The 21836-nt window shown below is 39.8% G+C and overlaps 2 protein-coding genes across 9 annotated transcripts in view; both read right to left on the bottom strand.

Moving 5' to 3' along the window:
* Positions 1-651: 651 nt before the first annotated feature.
* Positions 652-19439, bottom strand: scamp2l (secretory carrier membrane protein 2, like). The gene is made up of 9 exons (XM_079864945.1): positions 19265-19439; positions 17642-17719; positions 17146-17220; positions 10175-10289; positions 9722-9850; positions 7532-7691; positions 5000-5101; positions 3700-3817; positions 652-1469 (listed from the first exon to the last, which is right to left on the bottom strand). Exons 1-9 carry the CDS (start codon positions 19403-19405, stop codon positions 1341-1343), a joined length of 1047 nt encoding a protein of 348 aa, XP_079721071.1. The 5' UTR covers positions 19406-19439; the 3' UTR covers positions 652-1340.
* A 2093-nt stretch (positions 19440-21532) lies between these two features.
* The window catches only part of myo9aa (myosin IXAa), a 178714-nt gene continuing 178410 nt past the window's right edge, over positions 21533-21836 (bottom strand). For 7 of the 8 annotated variants that reach the window (XM_079864907.1, XM_079864909.1, XM_079864912.1 and 4 more), the window contains one exon: positions 21555-21836. This exon is cut by the window's right edge and continues 1451 nt beyond it. The gene's annotated coding sequence lies outside the window, so the exon portion shown is untranslated. The other variant, XM_079864914.1, reaches the window with a different exon arrangement.

Raw genomic sequence — 21836 nt, 5'->3', positions numbered from 1 at the left:
GGTTTGGAACAACTTGAGGGTGAGTAAATGAGGACAGAATTTTAACGTTTTGGGTGAACCAGTCCTTTAATATTACTATTGTTGTTATTATTATTATTATTATTATTATTATGACAAAAATCCCATTACTCTGACAGAATATTTAAATGAGCTAAGACTACAAACTCCAATTAATCTTTATTCCTTCAACATTCTTTTAAAACTACTTTAAACTTACAGAATTCAAACTTCAAGGCTTTAAAACTACTACTTTTTTTTTTTTTTTACCAGGCTTTCTCAACATCAAAGTTTTTCTTGACAAACTTTATCTAGTAGTAATTCACCTGCATCTAAATATTAACTAAATGTTTCTTGACATAAGACACTATGTATTCTCCTTAAGGAATTCATGCCTGATTTGATAATCGTTAAAGAATCCTTTAAGGATTCGAGACTATATCAAAATAAAACTAAATGTACTTGCATGACAGTATCTTGATATTTCAGCTCTTTCTGAGTCAGTTATGCTTTATTTTCTTCTTCAGACAGTTCACTTCTACTGACTTTAAAATGTTTTGATTAAATATCACTGACATTATTAACTGATGTTGGATACATTGTTTCGACCTAAATTCAACCATTACACAGAATTCAAAAAGTACTCTTAAAGTTAGATTGTATCATGTTTATCAAAATAAGTTTAGACCCCACTTTATAATATATCCTATAATTTAATACATTATATACGGAATATATAGAAACAGCAACGAACAACATAATCTGAATACGTTTATTCAACAATAACTCATAAAACAGAAGTCCACCCAATTGAACCACAGTAAAATAAAATCGATTCATTTATAAATATATACATATTTTGTTCGTAATTAAGAACACTGCAAAATCATCACGTCAGTTTGAGGATGTAACAAACAGATAAGCAGAACTTCAGCGTAAAGATAAATATGTTTCTTGTTTGTTCAAATATTGTAAAACCATAACTGAGATTATCAGATGACATTCAATACGTTCAGCTGGACTAAATCAAAGAGTAGAATAATTCAACATACAACGATATGAAAGATTCCTAAATACACATGACAGGGACAATAACTGGAAAGTGGATTGACTATTGTAACGATGTTGTAACATCAAAATAAAATTCAATTAAACAGTGCTGTTTGAAACACTTTAACTTAATGTAACTTTTGCATAAAACCACCTGTATATATATAGCCTTCATTACATGAGGAGTACAAGTCTCACCGATCGAGAGCCAGGTAACTTTCACCTAAACATGCTTCGAGAAGCCCTGAACACAGCTGGTCCTCGCGCTGGAGGTTTGGTGTTATCTCTGGATGTTACTGAAAGGCTGAAGTGGCGGCTGTGGCGGCGGCGGACTGGAAGCTTCGGTTAGTGATGACACCTTGAGAAAACTCGTCCTGGGCCTTCTGGAAGCTCGCGCCCGTGTGCCTGTACATGGAGTGAACCTGAAAACACACAGCAAAGTCAGTGAACAAGAGCGTATCGGATGCAGAACGATGAAGCACAGGAGGAGCAGGATCAAGTCCATCGGCTTCAGTCGTTTCCTCTTCGTCTGTTTTGATTTACAGGTGCTGGTCATAAAATTAGAATATCATCAAAAAGTTGATTTATTTCAAGAATTCAACTTAACAGGTGAAACTAATATATTATATAGACTCATTACATGCAAAGTGAGATATCTCAAGCCTTTATTTGTTATAATTTTGATGATTATGGCTTACAGCTTGTGAAAACCACAAAATCAAAATCCCAGAAAATTAGAATATTACATGAAATCACACAGTAATTACACAGTGATACCATGGTCATTGAACCAGGTTTTGGTTATTTTGGCAGTGTGGGCCGGTGCAAATCCTGCTGGAAAATGAAGTCAGCATCTCCATAAAGCTTGTCTGCTGAAGGAAGCATGAAGTGCTCTGGAAATGTCCTGGTAGACGGCTGCGTTGAGTGGACAGCACAGTGGACCAACACCAGCTGATGACATGGCTCCCCAAACCAACACAGACTGTGGAAACTTCACACTGGACTTCAAGCATCTTGGATTGTGTGCCTCTCCATTCTTCCTCCAGACTCTGGGACCTTGGTTTCCAAATGAGATGCAAAATTTGCTCTCATCAGAAAAGAGGACTTTGGTCCACTGTGCTTTATCAAATCCAGAGTCAACGCAGCCGTCTACCAGGACATGTTCAGAGCACTTCATGCTTCCTTCATTTTCCAGCAGGATTTGCACCGGCCCACACTGCCAAAAGAACCAAAACCTGGTTCAATGACCATGGTATCACTGTGTTATTACTGTGTGATTTCATGTAATATTCTAATTTTCTGGGATTTTGATTTCGTGGGTTTCATAAGCTGTAAGCCATAATCATCAAAATTATAACAAATAAAGGCTTGAAATATCTCACTTGCATGTAATGAGTCTATATAATATATTAGTTTCACCTGTTAAGTTGAATTCTTGAAATAAATAAACTTTCTGATGATATTCTAATTTTATGACCAGCACCTGTAAATGCAGTTTGATGATCACGTTATTTTACATATAAGCAATGCTTCCATCACTTCTTTCTGCTTCTTCTTCACTTGTCTTTTAATCCGAAGAGTCTGTACTCTTTCAGAAGATGCGCAACAGCAACATTTTTGAGGAAAAAAAAAAACCCTCTCCGGGTCAAAATGACCCAAACACAACATAAGGGTAAAAAAAAGCTCAAATAAAATATACATAGCTGAAAAACTTGAAAAGTTATGTTTAAGTTGAAGCACTTAATTTATTAACTGGAAATAAACAAAAACCCTAACTAAAGCTTAAAAAAAAAAAAAAAAAAAAAATATTTTATATATATATATATATATATATATATATATATATATATATGAACTAATAAAATGACAAAAGCACATAATGAAACTCATAAAAATTCAACTAAAATTAACTTTGACAAACTAAGCATAAAAAATATGAATAAAACCAAGAGAGTGTACAAGAGTATCAGATGTAGAATGATAATCAAAGCACAGAACGAGTGGAATCAAGTCCATCGGCTTCAGTCGTTTCCTCTTCGTCTGTTCCACATTTCATTCAGGAATGTTGGGCAGTTTTGATTTATATGCAGTTTAATGTTTGATGATCGTGTTATTATACTTGAGCGTAAGCAATGCTTCTATCACTTGAAAAACTTGAAAAGTTGTCTTGGCAATAAACTGAAATAAGTTGAAATAAGCACTAAAATTATTAACTGGAAATAAATAAAAACCCTAACTAAAGCTTAAAAAAAAAATGAGACCTAAATAGTAATATATATATAAGGTTAAACTTTATATTACAGTGTCCTTGTTACATTGTTACATGTACTTACCATAGTAATAACAGTAAATTATGCATAATTACATGCAACTAACCCTCAACCAAAACCTAATCCTACCCTAACCCTATAGTAAGTACATGTAGTTAATTATTATTACTCAGAACTTAAATAATATAATTCCTCCAACAATGACACCTTAAAATAAAGTGTAACCAAAAAAAAAGTACTAATAAAATGACAAAAGCACATCACGAAACTCCTAAAAATGAAACTAAAATTAACATGAACAAACTAAACACAAAAATAAAAGCTAATTCAAAATATGAATAAAACCATAATAAAAACTGCAATAAAACTGTGTCCAACTTACCATTTTGAGTAAGACGACGGCCAGCATGGCGTTGGCCGAGAAGAAAGCAGCGACCAGCATCATGAAGACTGACACGGCTTTATTAGTCCCGATCACAGTGATCGCCGTGATCCAGCCACTGACACACAATCATATCAGCACATTACTGATCATTCAACATCCACATGCGCAATTTAATATTCAACAATATTACTGATCTGACACCAACTGAACTGAGCTGGACGATGACTAGAGCGGCTATATATATAAATGAACTAAATTAATAACTTTTTTACACCACAAATGAACCATCACTGAATTTACTTAAGCTGGACTGTGATGCTATTATCTTCTAGAAACAAACTTTGTCTCATTATTTTCCTGTTATCACTGTAAAGCCGCTTTGAAACGATCTGTGTTGTAAAAAGCGCTATATAAATAAAGGTGACATGACTTGACATGCTTACAAAACCCACCAAACATACAATATGATCAACTTCTTGGTTTAGGAAGTAACCCCACACCTCTCCTCAGCAAGCACAGATTTCAGCTATCATTCATTTGAAATGATGGTTAGAGATTTGTAGGATATTAATAGCAATGTTTGCCTCAGAAAGAGCTTAAGAAGAAAGTGTGAATGTTACGGGATATTAAACTCACGATGCGATATTATTGCGATACTCAGAGATTAGCAATTTTTTTTTTACTGTTGATTAAAATGCTAAATTTGATATTACATTTGTGTGTAAATGAATAGTCTTGGACTTGGTGCTGAAACCCAAAGCACAGGACAATAGAGACACCAGAATAACAATATTCATGATTCTGAAGCTGAAAATACTGAATTATTTTAGACGAATATGCTTGATCTCTGTCACTGACTAGATATATTTAAAATAATGTAGGCACTTTATACTGGTAACAAGACATTTGGCATTATCAGGACCCACAAATATTCCCCCATTGCATTATTATACATTATATTCAATATTATATATAGCAGTTTAATGACGTTCTGACACTAAAACTCAACTAAAACCGAAATTTCCATTTCGGGTGAACTATACACCATACATATTGTCACTATCTACAATACATATTGATGCACCCCTAGTAAACAGTATGAAAGTGTGAATGAAGAATGCACATTGCTGAGAAGAGTACAGGATGATTCACACACTCACAGAGAGAGACCCGGAAACCCAACACACCGACAGATTATGAGGCGGCGATCAGTCTAAGAAAGATGCCGAGAGGAAGAACACGTAAAGATTCAGATCACACACGTAACCCAGAGCGATCCACAGACGGAGAGACTCACCTGTTCCCCCAGCCAGGGATCCCCACGCTCTGAATGATGTACGTGATTACTTGGAAGGAGAAAATGAAGAAGAAAAAGAAGAAACTGAAGGAGCTGTCAGATCTGCAAAACAAAAGAAAAGTTACAGCTGAGATGATGATACTTTCTTTAAAAATGTTTTTTAAAGTGTAACCTGTCAATAATCAACCTGTCATGACTAATATTATACATTCAGTGTGGAGATATATATATATGAAGAGTTCAGATGCAAAAGCCTCTAAGTGCCATCTGAAATTTTCTTCTAGAATGATCATTTCTGTAAAGCTTGTATATTTAAGTTCAGTAATTTCACTTAAATGACAATTAATAGGTAATTTGCATTGCCATTTAAGTGAAATTATTGAACTTAAATATACAAGCTTTACAGAAATGATCATTCTAGAAGAAAATTTCAGATGGCACTTAGAGGCTTTTGCATCTGAACTCTTCATACATACATACATACATACATACATACATATATATATATATACATACACACATATATTTATACATATACAATATATAAACTGTAATTAAGTATACACATCATTTGGATTTTGCACTGATATTTTGGGCTATTTTGCTTCCATAACTTGTCATCTTTCAAAGTAGTGGAAAGAAAACATCCAACACATTTAAGTGTTTAATTTCACTGTGTGCGTCTTTAAAGGCTGTTTTCTCAAAATGAGTTTTCTTCAGAAATCTGCACTTTAGCAGCTTTACAGACACCAAACTTTACAGCTTTATTCCTATCTATATTCTGAAGGTTTTTACAGAGAGGTTTGTTCAGATTTAACATTTCAATCCTAAAAACATGGTGATTTTTATGGATGTAGACAGTATTTTCTGATTTGTGTGATAAAATTGGTGATTTTGGATTTCGGATTTCTCGGATTTCAGATTTTGGATTTCTCCAAAATCTCCTCATTAAAAATGTTAACAAGATCAAATGAAACAAGAATATTGAATCAGCTTTGTTCAGTGTTCAGATTTCTGTTCTGGAAATCTATGCAAATTAGTGCATATTTAAACTTGTAACACAAAACAACTGTCCTAATGTACTGGGTGATCTACAGTGATATCTATAAGTTCAGTGTTTTTACCCGTTCACCGTTCGACTTTCCCTCACAAACTGTTATGACTTTAAAAATGTCACTCTCTTTATTGTAATGTAAAAAAGATAATGATATTTCATGGTAGTATTTGTTGTACCACTTTATATTTAAATTTTAAGGGAGAGTGAGACTAAAAAATAATGGTAACACTTTACAATAAGGTTCATTATTTAACATTAGTTAATGTATTAACTAACATGAACTAACAATGAATAATCTTTGTTAATGTTAGTTAATAAAAATACAGCTGTTCATGTTAGTTCACAGTGCATTAAAGGGTCATTTCACCCATTTGAACATTGTTTTTTATTTAAAGTGGGTCATATATGTAGTCGAAATGTAAAATAATTTTTGAATTTGGTGCCTTCGTGACCGAGAAAAGACAAAAAATAACTTCAGGACGCATTTGTATGAAAGACAACAACTCCCACAATGCACCACATTGCACAGCTCCGCAAGCCACTCCCACTAATCCAGAAAGCGCATATCTGCCTATAAGAGAAATCACTCTTCCGTCTACAAGGCTAGCTACTACCAGAGCTTGAAATTCATTTCACATTCACACAAAATGTCTAGTTAGTTGGCGAACTCATTAGTGCATTACTCCTCGTTTGTATTTCTTTCGAAAAGGTGAATTATTGCATGGAACCTGGATGTTCAGTCAGAACATATGCGGTGCGAAACTAGGATAGTTCTCAACACAAACGTCCGTGTCCTCGTCTGATTCAGAGATTTCGTCCAGGAGAAATTGTCATCGTTGAAATTCTTTGCCGCAGACTAAATAACACACTAAATAACAGATTTCTCCCGTCTCAGGGGAAAATGAGAGAGTGTTGCACGACCATTCAATAGTATGACTGGGTTTCTAACAATGCAAAGCTTAATGCAAATGGGTGAAGTGTCCCTTTAACTAACGTTAACTAATACAACCTTTGATTAGAATAACGGGTTACACTTTATTTTAAGGTGTCATTGTTACAGTGTAATTATATATTTAAGTACTGAGTAATATTAATGAACTACATGTACTTACTATAGGGTTAGGGTAGGATTAGGGTTTGGTTGAGGGTTAGTTGCATGTAATTATGCATAATGTACTGTTATTACTATGGTAAGTACATGTAACATATGTAACAAGGACACTGTAAAATAAAGTGTTACCGAATAACGTATTAGTAAATGTTGTAATTAATATTAACTAGGATTAATAAATGCTGAAGAAGAATTGTTCATTCTTAGTTCATGTTAACTATATTACTTAACATACTAAGAATGAACAATACTTGTTCAGCATTTATTAGTTTATTAACTGTAACTAATGTTAACTAATGAACCTTATTGTAAAGTGTTACCAAAATAATAATGTCACAATGCAACATCTCAACATTGAACTCACTTAAAGGCCTTGTAAACGGGTCGGTACCAGCAGAGGAACGCGACGGGAGTGAACAAAAGAAACCAGAGGATTGCGAGTCCGAAGTCAACTCCTTTTGTATTGTCGACAGAGAAATACACCAGACAGGCCAGCAGGTTCAGGAACAGCGTCACACTGTGGTCTGTGGAACAACAACATGTGCATTATTATCCAGGCTTACGCAGAGCATGAGCATTTCCTCAAATGTTTGCTAACAAGCATTGCTACTAGCATACAACCGTACTCCTCAAACTATTTTGCAGCATGTAGTATGCAGAGGTTAAAGCTAAACAAAAAATATTTTCGGCCAAACCCCATTCCACAGCGTGTCACACACCCAGTTTAAGAGCACTTTCTTCTTCTTCTTGTAATTAGGAGTATAGTGAGTATATATGCTTAACCTGCACAAATGAAATACTCAAAGAACATTTGCATTTAAAGAAAGGCCATTTTGAACTGCGTTTCTATTATTTACACACTTTATGAAATTTCTGTTTTCAATCTAATGCTTTTACAAGACTTGACTCTTTGTGATGTAGTCATACAAATAATTAACCATTTGCATAACTTAAACATGATCAAATAATAAAAGCCAACAGAGCTTTTGCACAGTACACACATCTTCTGCATGCATGGAATACTCGGGTGACATACTACACTGGATACAATTAGCAGTATAAAACTTCATGAAATGCATGAAATATTCAGAATGCAAATGCTAAAACATTTTTATTTTTACACAAATATGATTATAGCAAGAAATTCTGTAAATTTGTAATTGTAACTGTAACCGAAATTATTCAACCCGCATTGCAAATCAGGCTTAATGGCAACATTTTTTTGAACTTTAACATGCTGCCATTGAAGTCCATTGTGTAGAGAAAAATCCTGAAATGTTTTCCTCAAAATACTTAATTTATTTTCCACTGAAGAAAGAAAGACATGAACATCTTTGATGGCATTGGGGTGAGTAAATTATCAGGAAATTTTCATTTTGAGGTGAACTAATCCGTTAAGCCCTATTCGTACTGGATTAATATTATCTGGAGACCTCATGTGATTTAGAAATTACTCCCCACATCTGAATTTCGTCTGATAAGCGAAGCCTGTGATTTTACTCGAATTTACTGACTTATCTCCCGGATGTGATGTCAATAGGCAATTGCTTGGAAATGTCTTGTCGTTATAGGTCTAGCTGTATGATATAACATAAACAGAAGAATGTTCCTTACCGCTGCTATACATGTCATCCATCTCCATCTAATCATTCTTTATGTTTTTGCTCTTCTGATGGTTTTCAGCTTTCTCTTTCTGCAAATTGTATAGTTGTACGGTGGATAGCGATATGACCCAGCACCCAAAATACTATCAAAACACTCCAGCCTCCATTCTTCACGAAAGATGGATAAAAAAGCGCACAGGAAACAAAAACCTTGTAAAAATGATAAACGACCCCGCCAAATCACAGAGATGCCGATTCGCACGGGACTAATAGTATCACAGGACCTCGGTGTTCGGCGAAATATGGTAGGGCATTTGCGGGGGAATTTTTACTTTACAAATTACAGACATGGGCGATTCGCACGGGATTAAGATCACAGACAACCTCCGCAATTATTACAAATGACTAGAGCTCACCAGGTAATACTAATCCCGTGCGAATAGGGCTTTAGTGTTCTGCAGAAGAAGTCCTGGAAGATACAGTGGCATCACAGTCACATGACTTGAACCCCACAGAAAATCTCTGGTGGGATTTGAAGGAGGACGTTGCAGCACGCAAACTCAAGAATATTACTGAACTGGAGGCCATTGCTCATGAGGAACGGGCTCAGATTCCTCAGAAACGCTACCAGAAGCTGGTGTCTGGTTATACAGCTCGTTTGCAGCAGCTCATAACAGCAAAAGGGTGTTTTACTAAGTACTAAAGATGCTTGCCATGAAGGGGTTGAATAATTTTGAGACAGCAGGAGTCATTAAAAGTTGCATTTTAAGTTGAATTTGGGGAAACCACTTGAAACATTTGTTGTGTTGAGCTATTTCAATTACTTTTGTTTGATTTGTTCATTGCAAACAGCTAAAAGTTTGTACATTTTACCAATAAACCTAAATGGGGGTTGAATCATTTCGATTGCAACTATTCCATGATATTCCATTAAGTCTGTGTTCACTTACACATCCAGAGGTAGTACATCATCTTGCAAACCCGTTGATATTCCACAGGAATTTCTTCATTAAAATCCTGATAAAAGCAAGGTTTTATGGGGAGAAACCTGGGCAAAGGTGGCCAGTTGTTTTCTTTACCTGCAAGCAAACATTCCTTCATGTCAAGAGTGCAGAAGAACATCTACAGAGTGAGATCAGAGCTGTAGTGTTCATTACTTCAATGAGCTCATTGTTTCTGCATTAAATTATTACGTTGTTTACATTAATAAACTTTTAGCTAACTGTGATTTTGTATATGTACAATTCTGAAATACATAACTTAGACAGTTCCCTCTGATAACAGATCACTCTAAATTGTAATGTGGACTCGTACACTTTCTGTGAAGCTGCTTTTGAAATGATGTGTATTGTGAAAAGCGCTATACAAATAAACGCGAAGTGAGTTGAATTGTAGTGTCTCGCCTCGTGCAGTGTCTCGATCCCGAAGCTCCTGTTCTTTACGCTCCAGCTCCGCTGCTTTCTTCTCCAGCTCCGCTTGCTGACGGATGAGCTCCGCCTGTCCCGCTGCGACACCGGCCTGATGGAGGAACCACACACACACTTACACACTAACACGCTAACATGCTGCGACACCGGCCTGATGGAGGAACCACACACACACTTACACACTAACACACTGCAACACCGGCCTGGAGGAACCACACACACACTTACACACTTACACGCTGTGACACCGGCCTGATGGAGGAACCACACACACACTTACACACTAACACGCTGCGACACTGGCCTGATGGAGGAACCACACACACACTTACACACTAACACGCTGCGACACCGGCCTGATGGAGGAACCACACACACACTTACACACTAACACACTGCAACACCGGCCTGGAGGAACCACACACACACTTACACACTTACACGCTGTGACACCGGCCTGATGGAGGAACCACACACACACTTACACACTAACACGCTGCGACACTGGCCTGATGGAGGAACCACACACACACTTACACACTAACACGCTGCGACACCGGCCTGATGGAGGAACCACACACACACACACGTACACACTAACATGCTGTGACACCGGCCTGATGGAGGAACCACACACACACTTACACACTAACACGCTGTGACACCGGCCTGATGGAGGAACCACACACACACTTACACACTAACACGCTGTGACACCGGCCTGATGGAGGAACCACACACACACTTACACACTAACACGCTGCGACACCGGCCTGATGGAGGAACCACACACACACACACGTACACACTAACATGCTGTGACACCGGCCTGATGGAGGAACCACACACACACTTACACACTAACACGCTGCGACACTGTCCTGATGGAGGAACCACACACACACTTACACACTAACACGCTGCGTCACCGGCCTGATGGAGGAACCACACACACACTTACACACTAACACGCTGTGACACCGGCCTGATGGAGGAACCACACACACACACACACACACTAACATGCTGTGACACCGGCCTGATGGAGGAACCACACACACACTTACACACTAACACGCTGCGACACCGGCCTGATGGAGGAACCACACACACACACACACACACTAACATGCTGTGACACCGGCCTGATGGAGGAACCACACACACACTTACACACTAACACGCTGTGACACCGGCCTGATGGAGGAACCACACACACACACACACACTAACATGCTGTGACACCGGCCTGATGGAGGAACCACACACACACTTACATACTAACACGCTGTGACACCGGCCTGATGGAGGAACCACACACACACTTACACACTAACACGCTGCGACACCGGCCTGATGGAGGAACCACACACACACACACACACTAACATGCTGCGACACCGGCCTGATGGAGGAACCACACACACACTTACACACTAACACGCTGTGACACCGGCCTGATGGAGGAACCACACACACACTTACACACTAACACGCTGTGACACCGGCCTGATTATGGAACCACACACACACTTACACACTAACATGCTGCGACACCGGCCTGATGGAGGAACCACACACACACTAACACGCTGCGTCACCGGCCTGATGGAGGAACCACACACACACTAACACGCTGCGACACCGGCCTGATGGAGGAACCACACACACACTAACACACTGCGTCACCGGCCTGATGGAGGAACCACACACACACTAACACGCTGCATCACCGGCCTGATGGAGGAACCACACACACACTAACACGCTGCGACACCGGCCTGATGGAGGAACCACACACACACACTAACATGCTGCGTCACCGGCCTGATGGAGGAACCACACACACACACGTACACACTAACACGCTGCAACACCGGCCTGATGGAGGAACCACACACACACTTACACACTAACACGCTGTGACACCGGCCTGATGGAGGAACCACACACACACTTACACACTAACACGCTGTGACACCGGCCTGATGGAGGAACCACACACACACTTACACACTAACACGCTGTGACACCGGCCTGATGGAGGAACCACACACACACACGTACACACTAACATGCTGCGACACCGGCCTGATGGAGGAACCACACACACACTTACACACTAACACGCTGTGACACCGGCCTGATGGAGGAACCACACACACACTTACACACTAACACGCTGCGACACCGGCCTGATGGAGGAACCACACACACACTAACACGCTCCGTCACCGGCCTGATGGAGGAACCACACACACACTAACACGCTGCGACACCGGCCTGATGGAGGAACCACACACACACTAACACGCTGCGTCACCGGCCTGATGGAGGAACCACACACACACTTACACACTAACACGCTGCGACACCGGCCTGATGGAGGAACCACACACACACATACACACTAACTAGCTGCGACACCGGCCTGATGGAGGAACCACACACACACTTACACACTAACACGCTGCGACACCGGCCTGATGGAGGAACCACACACACACTTACACACTAACACGCTGCGACACCGGCCTGATGGAGGAACCACACACACACTAACACGCTGTGACACCGGCCTGATTGAGGAACCACACACACACTTACACACTAACACGCTGCGACACCGGCCTGATGGAGGAACCACACACACACTAACACGCTGCGTCACCGGCCTGATGGAGGAACCACACACACACTTACACACCAACACGCTGCGACACCGGCCTGATGGAGGAACCACACACACACATACACACTAACATGCTGCGACACCGGCCTGATGGAGGAACCACACACACACTTACACACTAACACGCTGCGACACCGGCCTGATGGAGGAACCACACACACACTAACATGCTGTGACACCGGCCTGATTGAGGAACCACACACACACTTACACGCTGCGACACCGGCCTGATGGAGGAACCACACACACACTAACACGCTCCGTCACCGGCCTGATGGAGGAACCACACACACACTAACACGCTGCGACACCGGCCTGATGGAGGAACCACACACACACTAACACGCTGCGTCACCGGCCTGATGGAGGAACCACACACACACTTACACACTAACACGCTGCGACACCGGCCTGATGGAGGAACCACACACACATTTACACACTAACACGCTGCGACACCGGCCTGATGGAGGAACCACACACACACTAACACACTGCGTCACCGGCCTGATGGAGGAACCACACACACACTAACACGCTGCGTCACCGGCCTGATGGAGGAACCACAAACACACTTACACACTAACATGCTGCGACACCGGCCTGATGGAGGAACCACACACACACTTACACACTAACATGCTGCGACACCGGCCTGATGGAGGAACCACAAACACACTTACACACTAACATGCTGCGACACCGGCCTGATGGAGGAACCACAAACACACTTACACACTAACACGCAGCGACACCGGCCTGATGGAGGAACCACACACACACTTACACGCTGCGACACCGGCCTGATGGAGGAACCACAAACACACTTACACACTAACACACTGCGTCACCGGCCTGATGGAGGAATCACACACACACTTACACACTAACACGCAGCGACACCAGCCTGATGGAGGAACCACACACACACTTACACACTAACATGCTGCGACACCGGCCTGATGGAGGAACCACACACACACTAACACACTGCGTCACCGGCCTGATGGAGGAACCACACACACACTAACACGCTGCGACACCGACCTGATGGAGGAACCACACACACACTTACACACTAACATGCTGCGACACCGGCCTGATGGAGGAACCACACACACACTAACACACTGCGTCACCGGCCTGATGGAGGAACCACACACACACTAACACGCTGCGTCACCGGCCTGATGGAGGAACCACACACACACTTACACACTAACACGCTGCGACACCGGCCTGATGGAGGAACCACACACACATTTACACACTAACACGCTGCGACACCGGCCTGATGGAGGAACCACACACACACTAACACGCTGCGTCACCGGCCTGATGGAGGAACCACACACACACTTACACACTAACACGCTGCGACACCGACCTGATGGAGGAACCACACACACACTTACACACTAACACGCTGCGACACCGGCCTGATGGAGGAACCACACACACACTTGCACACTAACATGCTGCGACACCGGCCTGATGGAGGAACCACACACACACTTGCACACTAACATGCTGCGACACCGGCCTGATGGAGGAACCACACACACACACGTACACACTAACATGCTGCGACACCGGCCTGATGGAGGAACCACACACACACTTACACACTAACATGCTGCGACACCGGCCTGATGGAGGAACCACACACACACTTACACGCTGCGACACCGGCCTGATGGAGGAACCACACAAACACTTACACACTAACACGCTGCAACACCAGCCTGATGGAGGAACCACACACACACTTACACACTAACACGCTGCGACACCGGCCTGATGGAGGAACCACACACTAACACACCGGCCTGATGGAGGAACCACACACACACTTACACACTGCGACACCGGCCTGATGGAGGAACCACACACACACTAACACACTAACACACTGACATCAACCTGAGAAGCTGTGTTTGAGTGCCTTTGGGAGGATGTGAAATCAGTAGCGTTTAGGGGTGTAACGGTACATGTATTCTTCTCCAGATCAGAGCAAGCCACACAACTCCTTGTCCAAGCTCTTGTTCTCTCCAGACTGGATTATTGTAATGCTCTCTGCCTTCCGGCATGTACTATCAAGCCTTAACAACTGATCCAGAAAGCAGCAGCGAGTTTCCTCAGTTTCATCAGTTTGCACTGGCTGCCAATAGCCGCTCGCATCAAATTCAAGGCACTGATAAGACAACCACTGTCTCTGCACCCTATACCTAAACTCGCTAGTTCAGACTTGTGTCCTCCAGAAGCTTGCGTTCTGCAAGTGAACGACGCCTCGTGGTGCCATCATCCCAGAGAGGCACAAAATCACTCTCACGGACCTTTACCTGGACTGTTCCCAGCTGGAGGAATGACCTATCTCAAATCTGAATGTTCCATTTTTCATCAGCAACTGACCAATTTATACAAGCATACTATTCTATTTGTTTTGTTTTTCTGATAAAAAAAAAAAAAAAAAAAAAAACTTGCTATGTGCACTGTGCTAGGCTAACTGAGACTTGTTACAGCACTTGTATACTGTTGCACTCTTGTTCATACTGTTGCTCTGTCGAGTCCTGTCACGTAAACTGGCCTGTCAATCATCTAGTCAGAGATAAAATCCTCCACATTTCAATACATTTCATTTCCTACTGTATCATAGAGAAATGCAGAAGCACGTTGATCTGCAGTCGAGGGTCTTTCATGCGGAGACTCTCCTCATATTAATGCATTTAAAAGTTAATGGCCAAACGTATCTTTATAAAAGTCCACATTGTTATTGCAGATGAAATATAACACGGATAACATTAAATACATAAATTTTTTTTTATCAGGTTAAACTTTGATTACTCACTCAAACCTTTATCTAAACCTCTCACCGTTTGCTAACCACCACAACAGGAAAAAGTGCAGAACCCAAAACATCAGAGTTTTGTTTTTATAGTGAGTGTACAGAAATAAAAACAGAACTTTTCGAATGACGTCTTACTCTTATCTGTGTAACTATAAATGACGGAGTATTTTAAGCTGTTTTTGCTGTTATAATGAGACAAAATCATTTGGCAATGTGGCGATTTGTGTCGTGTAAATCTCACTACAGTGAGAAATATGGAAATATGAATCCTCAGGTGTCACGTCACTCTCTGTCTCCTCATTGAAACTCACTGAATTAATCTCGCTAAACGCATTTAAATCCAAAATGAAAGACAGAGGCAGATGCCTTAATATGTCAATGTTTTTAGAGAGTAAAAAAAAGTGTTAGTTTTAGTTTTCTGTGTTATTTGTCTGTATCTATGTGTTTGTATTATTTTGTATATGCTGCTGCCTGTCTTGGCCAGGTCACCCTTGCAAAAGAGGTTCTTCATCTCAATGGGATTCTCCTGGTTAAATAAAGGTTTAAAAAAATAATTTAAAAAAATTAAAAAATGGAAAGATGAAGTAGACTCTTTTTCTCTTTCTTGCTCATCTTACGTGATTTCTTGAAAAAACTTTGTGTATCCGCCATTGTCACTGCATGTTAAAGTCCCACTGAAGTGCCTTGGAACGCGCAGCTTTATATGATGATGCGTGACGTAATTTGCACTGAAACGGGAAGCTAAGGCGGGACATATTGAATGGCTCCTCCCCCTTTTCAATTAGCCAATAGCATTTAGTTTACCTCACAGACTGACAGCATCATGGAAGCGAATCCGAGCGCTGATGATACGTTGGATTCAACAGTAGAAGATTCATTCATTTCATTCTTAACAAATGTACAGTTGGAAAACGGAATAAAACTTGAACACATATTGCTCCATAACGTGACAATGGTCGCTTCGGCCAGGTGGTATTTATAGTATAGGGGGCGGGGCTTTAGATTCTAGAGAGCATCTGATTGGACAGAAGATGTGATGAAGCTGAAGTCCGGAATGATCCATGATCCATTTAAGCGGAAGTGAGAGACTGAGTTTTAAATGCCCAGCTTATTGATAAATTTAAATCTAACATATTCATACTTAAAGCTAAAAAAAATTACATTTTGATTTCAGGGGGCCTTTAAAGAACTCTCACACGCAAAGAAAATGACATCGTAAGCTACGATGGCGGAGATGTAAATGTACCAAACTCCTATTGGACCGTGACCCCCAAAACAGAGGGACGTACTGAACTGGGACCTCTGTGTACCGTTACACCCCGAGCAGCTTTTCTTCTTTCATGCTGTATTATGATAAATATGAATCAGCCTACAAATATTACGGTTCTGCATGAATATTGTACTAACTTGTGGACTGGGCTCCACAGTCGTCTGGAGGACCGCTGGTTGAGAAGCGACTGAAACAGGGATGGTGCTTCCACCCTGAATAAGAGAGAGGGAAAATATTCAATTCAAACTCTTTGCTTGTCATTTCATTCAGTATAAAACACAAGTGTTCCAGTGGAAAACTCAAAACTTCAATCAAATATTGAAAAAAGGAAGGAGAAATGAACTTAAGTGTGAGAATTCCAGTTTATCTACTGTAGTTTTTAAAAGGACTTCTATTTTATTCTTTTAGGTTTGAGCAATAATTAAAATTTTAAGTCAGTCTTGAAGATCAAACCAAATTCTGAATAAATGTCATTCCCGTTTCAAATAGGATTTCAATTTCTGCAGCAGGATCGTTTTGGATCCACATTATGACAGAGGAATATGATCCTGTTGATGTGCATGTACTGTGACACGAGGAACTGGGAAATGATTGTTGGTTTGTAGGATGAGGATTGGAAACGGTCAGGCTTACCAGAGCAGCGGCTGTGAACGGGTTAAACTCTCCGACGCCATCGACTGCAGTGCTGGTCACCTGAGTGACTGATGGATCCTGCCGGGCACAACACATATCACTTGCCTATCATTAAACACTGTGTGTTATGAACGTTTTGGGTGCCAAAGCCTTCTTTAAAGTACTCTGGAGTGCCATGTACCATGACATCTCTCAAAATATTCCCATCTGATATTGGCAGAGCGTGTTTTTCCCTCCTCTTTTGTGAATTAAATGCAGCCGACTATGGCAAGCCGTTTGACTTTTATTCATTCCCAGGGTATGATATTCTTGATATCAACAAGTCAATTTTCACTAGTTAAAATGCTAATTCTTGACATCAGGAATTAAATTTCCACTAGTAAAAAAAGTGAATTCTTGATATCAACAATGACGTCATCACTTGCAGAAATCAAATTCTTCATATCAAGAATTAAATTTCAACTAGTGAAATCTGTAAGTGTATTTTCACTAATTAAATGTCACCAAAGGCTGCCATTCAGATTAATTGTTACTAGTTACTAGACACTTCTATTTCACATTTCAGCTATGCATTTCTAATTAAATATAATTTTTGATATCAATAATAACTGTTACTAGTAAAAATATAAATTCCTGATATCAAAAACTAAATTTTCACTAGTTGAAACGTATTTCAACATGTTAAATTTGTTATTTCTGACATCAATAATTAGGAGAGTAATTTCAGATATCTCAAATGCCTTTCTTACTAATAACAATCGCATTCATGAGACTAGTATGTGACACTTGTAAGAATCAAATTATTGATATCAAAACTGAAAATGTTTCTAGTAGCAATTCAACTGTTGATCAAGAACATACATTTGCACCAGTAATCATGTAAGTATTGATAAATTAAAAATTATGATTTTTTTTTTTTAGTAAGAATTGTATTTCTGATAATTAAAATTGGAAGTAAGAAATCAATTCTCGATATCAACAATTCATTTGTATGGCAGCCAATGGTGACATTTAACCAGTGAAAATACAATAACAGACATCAAGAATTATAGTTTTTACTAGTTGAAAATTAATTCTTGATATCAAGGTAATTTAAGGTATTTCTGTGAGTGATTACGTCATTGTTGGTATCAATAATTTAAATTTTTACTAGTAGAAATCTAATACCCGATACCAAGAATTAGCATTTGAACGAGTGAAAACTGAATTGTTAATATCTGTGAATGAATAAAACTCAACACGACTTGGCTTAGCCGACACGGTAAATAAGATGCACCTGTTTGTATCAGCTTCGTGCACGTATCGCGTGAAGTGATGGATCAAAGTTTATGCCAAAATGCTTGGTTCTCTATATAATGATGATAAACAGTGTTAAAATGCTCACGACGTCAGAAAAAAACTCGGTTGTTATATTTAAAGACAACTTAAAACAAAAACAAAAATCACTTCCTGGATCGTCATCGGAAGGTGATTGGCTTGTAACCCGAACAGTGAGATTTGATTGGCTGAGCCCTCTCACGCTCACCTTTCTCCGGTGACTCCGAACCAAACAAACAGGTTCACAGTGAAAAATATAAATATATTACATATTACCTAAGACATAATAAATCATTAGGTATTTACCTGGAAAGGATTGACATCAACTGGTTCGGCAAAGGGGTTGTGATCGAATCCAGACATCTTGTCGTGCGGCAAGCACAGGTGTTCTCGTGCTCCGTGTACCTGCCAGCGCAACTCACTAACCACTGCGCATGCGCGGTGCATTCATTCATGACGTCACTGCAGGGATCTAGTTTGGATCTCATCTCACTGTGAACCAGCTCTGCTTACACACACTACTTGAAATGAATACTTCTTGAGTTCTGATGTAGAGTTAAACTAATAAACGTGCACTAACATAACATTTTAACAACATGGTATTATGTGGAGACTTGAAAAAGGGAAGAAAACAGTATGTTTTTTTGTGTTTTTGTTTTAACCTGCAATTCACAGCTATTCATGCCTCTCTCTCTCTGTCTCTGGTGAAATCAAAATACCTCCGCACCTTTGGCAGCGGTATTACAGGTTTAACAGCTCTGGCACGATTATAATTCCTTTAGGCCGGTGTCATGACAAATTGGGTCTCTAACAACCATCAGTTAATGATTATACTAAGTACATACGAATGATATTAATTTAAAATATGTATAGGTTACTATATAGTGCATCATAAAACAAATCGAACGTTTCTTTCACTTGATAAACTGTTAATTAATAAATAAATAATACTAATATCCAATTATGTGAATGGTTCAACATCATTGCATTCTTTTTATTAAGGCATTTAACAGGTAATTTCAGTAATGATGATTGTCATGTAGGGTAAGTGAAAATGCGTGTATAAACTAAGCTATCAGGCTAATCTGGTATCTGTATGCTGTGCTAGTACATAAGATAACTAATTAATGGTCATAACCTAGTTCAAAAAGCATTTATTTATTTTTTTGGTAGGAATTTTAATCAGGCGCTAAAGAGAGCCAATGGGATCACTTAACGGAACCCGATTTTGAGGAGGACCTGATTTGTCACCACACCTGACGCACTCTTTTTGTTAACCCCATAAATTGGGTATTATTCGAAAGCTTAAACACAAAATTTATCCTGTGAAAACCGTTTTTAAATTGGACATTGCGTTCTCATAAAAACGATACTTTAAAGCCTTTTTTGGCAGGCTCCTCCCACTAGTGGGCGATGTCATATTTCAATTTTTTAATAAAACGTTCTAATCTTGACAATACACCTATCGTAGGAAAGGTCTGAAACTCAACGTTACATATATGACAACTGTTTTGTGATAGAAGTGATGTGACAAGTGTATTGATTTGTTACAGGAGAATGCATAAATTATATAGAATGTGTCACCTGGTGGCTATTTTTGGTATTACGCCTAAATAAAATCCCATAGGAATTCAAATTTTTGTGATAACAACTTGGCTAGACATTACAAGTTACAAAATTACATTATATATATTTTAAATATAGATGTAGATGTTTAGTACAATACATTTGCTTTACAGTAAACTTAAAGGGGTGGTATAATGCCCTTTTCACAAGATGTAAAATAAGTCTCTGATGTGTGTATGTGAAGTTTTAGCTCAAAATACCCCACAGATATTTTATAGCATGTTGAAATTGTCACTTTTTGAGGGTGAGCAAAAACACACCGTTTTTGTGTCTGTCCCTTTAAATGCAAATGAGCTGCTGCTCCCGGCACAGGGGGCAGAGCTTCAACAGCTTGTGTTCTTTTACCTCACACAGACACACTGAAAATTTCAAATCTTTTAGCCTTTTATGTTCAAACCGGAGTCAGACAATAATGGAGAGACTCAAGAAGAAGAGACAACATGTAGAAGCAACAGGACATTTCTGAATGGTTAGTTGATGAGTTTATGTAGCTTATGTGTAGTTATCTTCTAGTCATTGATTAGCATATTCTGTTTTGATGATCTATAAATCGTGTTCAGGGGGCGGGGTTTATGTAAATTTTAGGGTTAGTGATGTCACCAACCCGGGAGGAATGTCGTTGACCAGCCGTTTGTTGTAGTTCTTAAAAAGTGATTTCTGTAAAAGCAAATATCGTCCTTTGCTTTGAACTTTGAGTATTGTAACTTTGCAGATGTTGTTTATGCTCAAACAGCAACATTACACACTAACTAAAGTTAGAAAAGTGAAATCATAATCAACCACCCCTTTAAACTTCTTTTTCACTTTCATTTCAGCAATTATCTGCTATGGATCATCTTATGGGGGGGGGGGGGGTTAAGCAGTTAAACAAGACGAGACTAAAGCGTGATGAACAGGTCATTCAAGTTCTGTCTCAAAGCAGAAGACAACAACTCACATCTTCCACTTAACAAACCAGTACTCATTTGTTCAAAATGTGTAATTTATTTTACAACCATTGACTTTTTTTTTTTTCTCTTTCATAAGAAATATTTGTTCAACACATGACAGAAGACAAATCAGTTTGCTGAATCCTGCAGTGTCAGCGATGCATGAGATCTAAATAACAGAATATAAATTAACACTCACTCCTGTGAAAAACACCGTCACATGCAGAAACCCTTCACAAACCGTGTCACAGAACCGCAGTTTAACATGAGGCGGACAGTCATTCATGATCTGTGCAGAAACTATAGTGACTAAGATGGTCTAT

Source organism: Squalius cephalus (genome assembly GCF_949319135.1).
Source record: "Squalius cephalus genome assembly, chromosome: 3".
In the NCBI taxonomy this organism is placed as follows: Eukaryota; Metazoa; Chordata; class Actinopteri; order Cypriniformes; family Leuciscidae; genus Squalius; species Squalius cephalus.
Note: the sequence above shows the minus strand (reverse complement) of the source record. Positions and strands in the feature narration are given on the sequence as shown.

What these genes read in the sequence shown, in the direction of transcription:
- scamp2l (XM_079864945.1), bottom strand. Translation starts at nt 19,405, where the DNA reads ATGCACCGCGCATGCGCAGTGGTTAGTGAGTTGCGCTGGCAGGTACAC. An exon ending in GGATCGAGACACTGCACGAG is followed by an intron (nt 9,851 to 10,174) that starts GCGAGACACTAC and finishes GTTTGCTTGCAG; the next exon opens with GTAAAGAAAACAACTGGCCA. An exon ending in GATGTACTACCTCTGGATGT is followed by an intron (nt 7,692 to 9,721) that starts GTAAGTGAACAC and finishes GTTGTTCCACAG; the next exon opens with ACCACAGTGTGACGCTGTTC.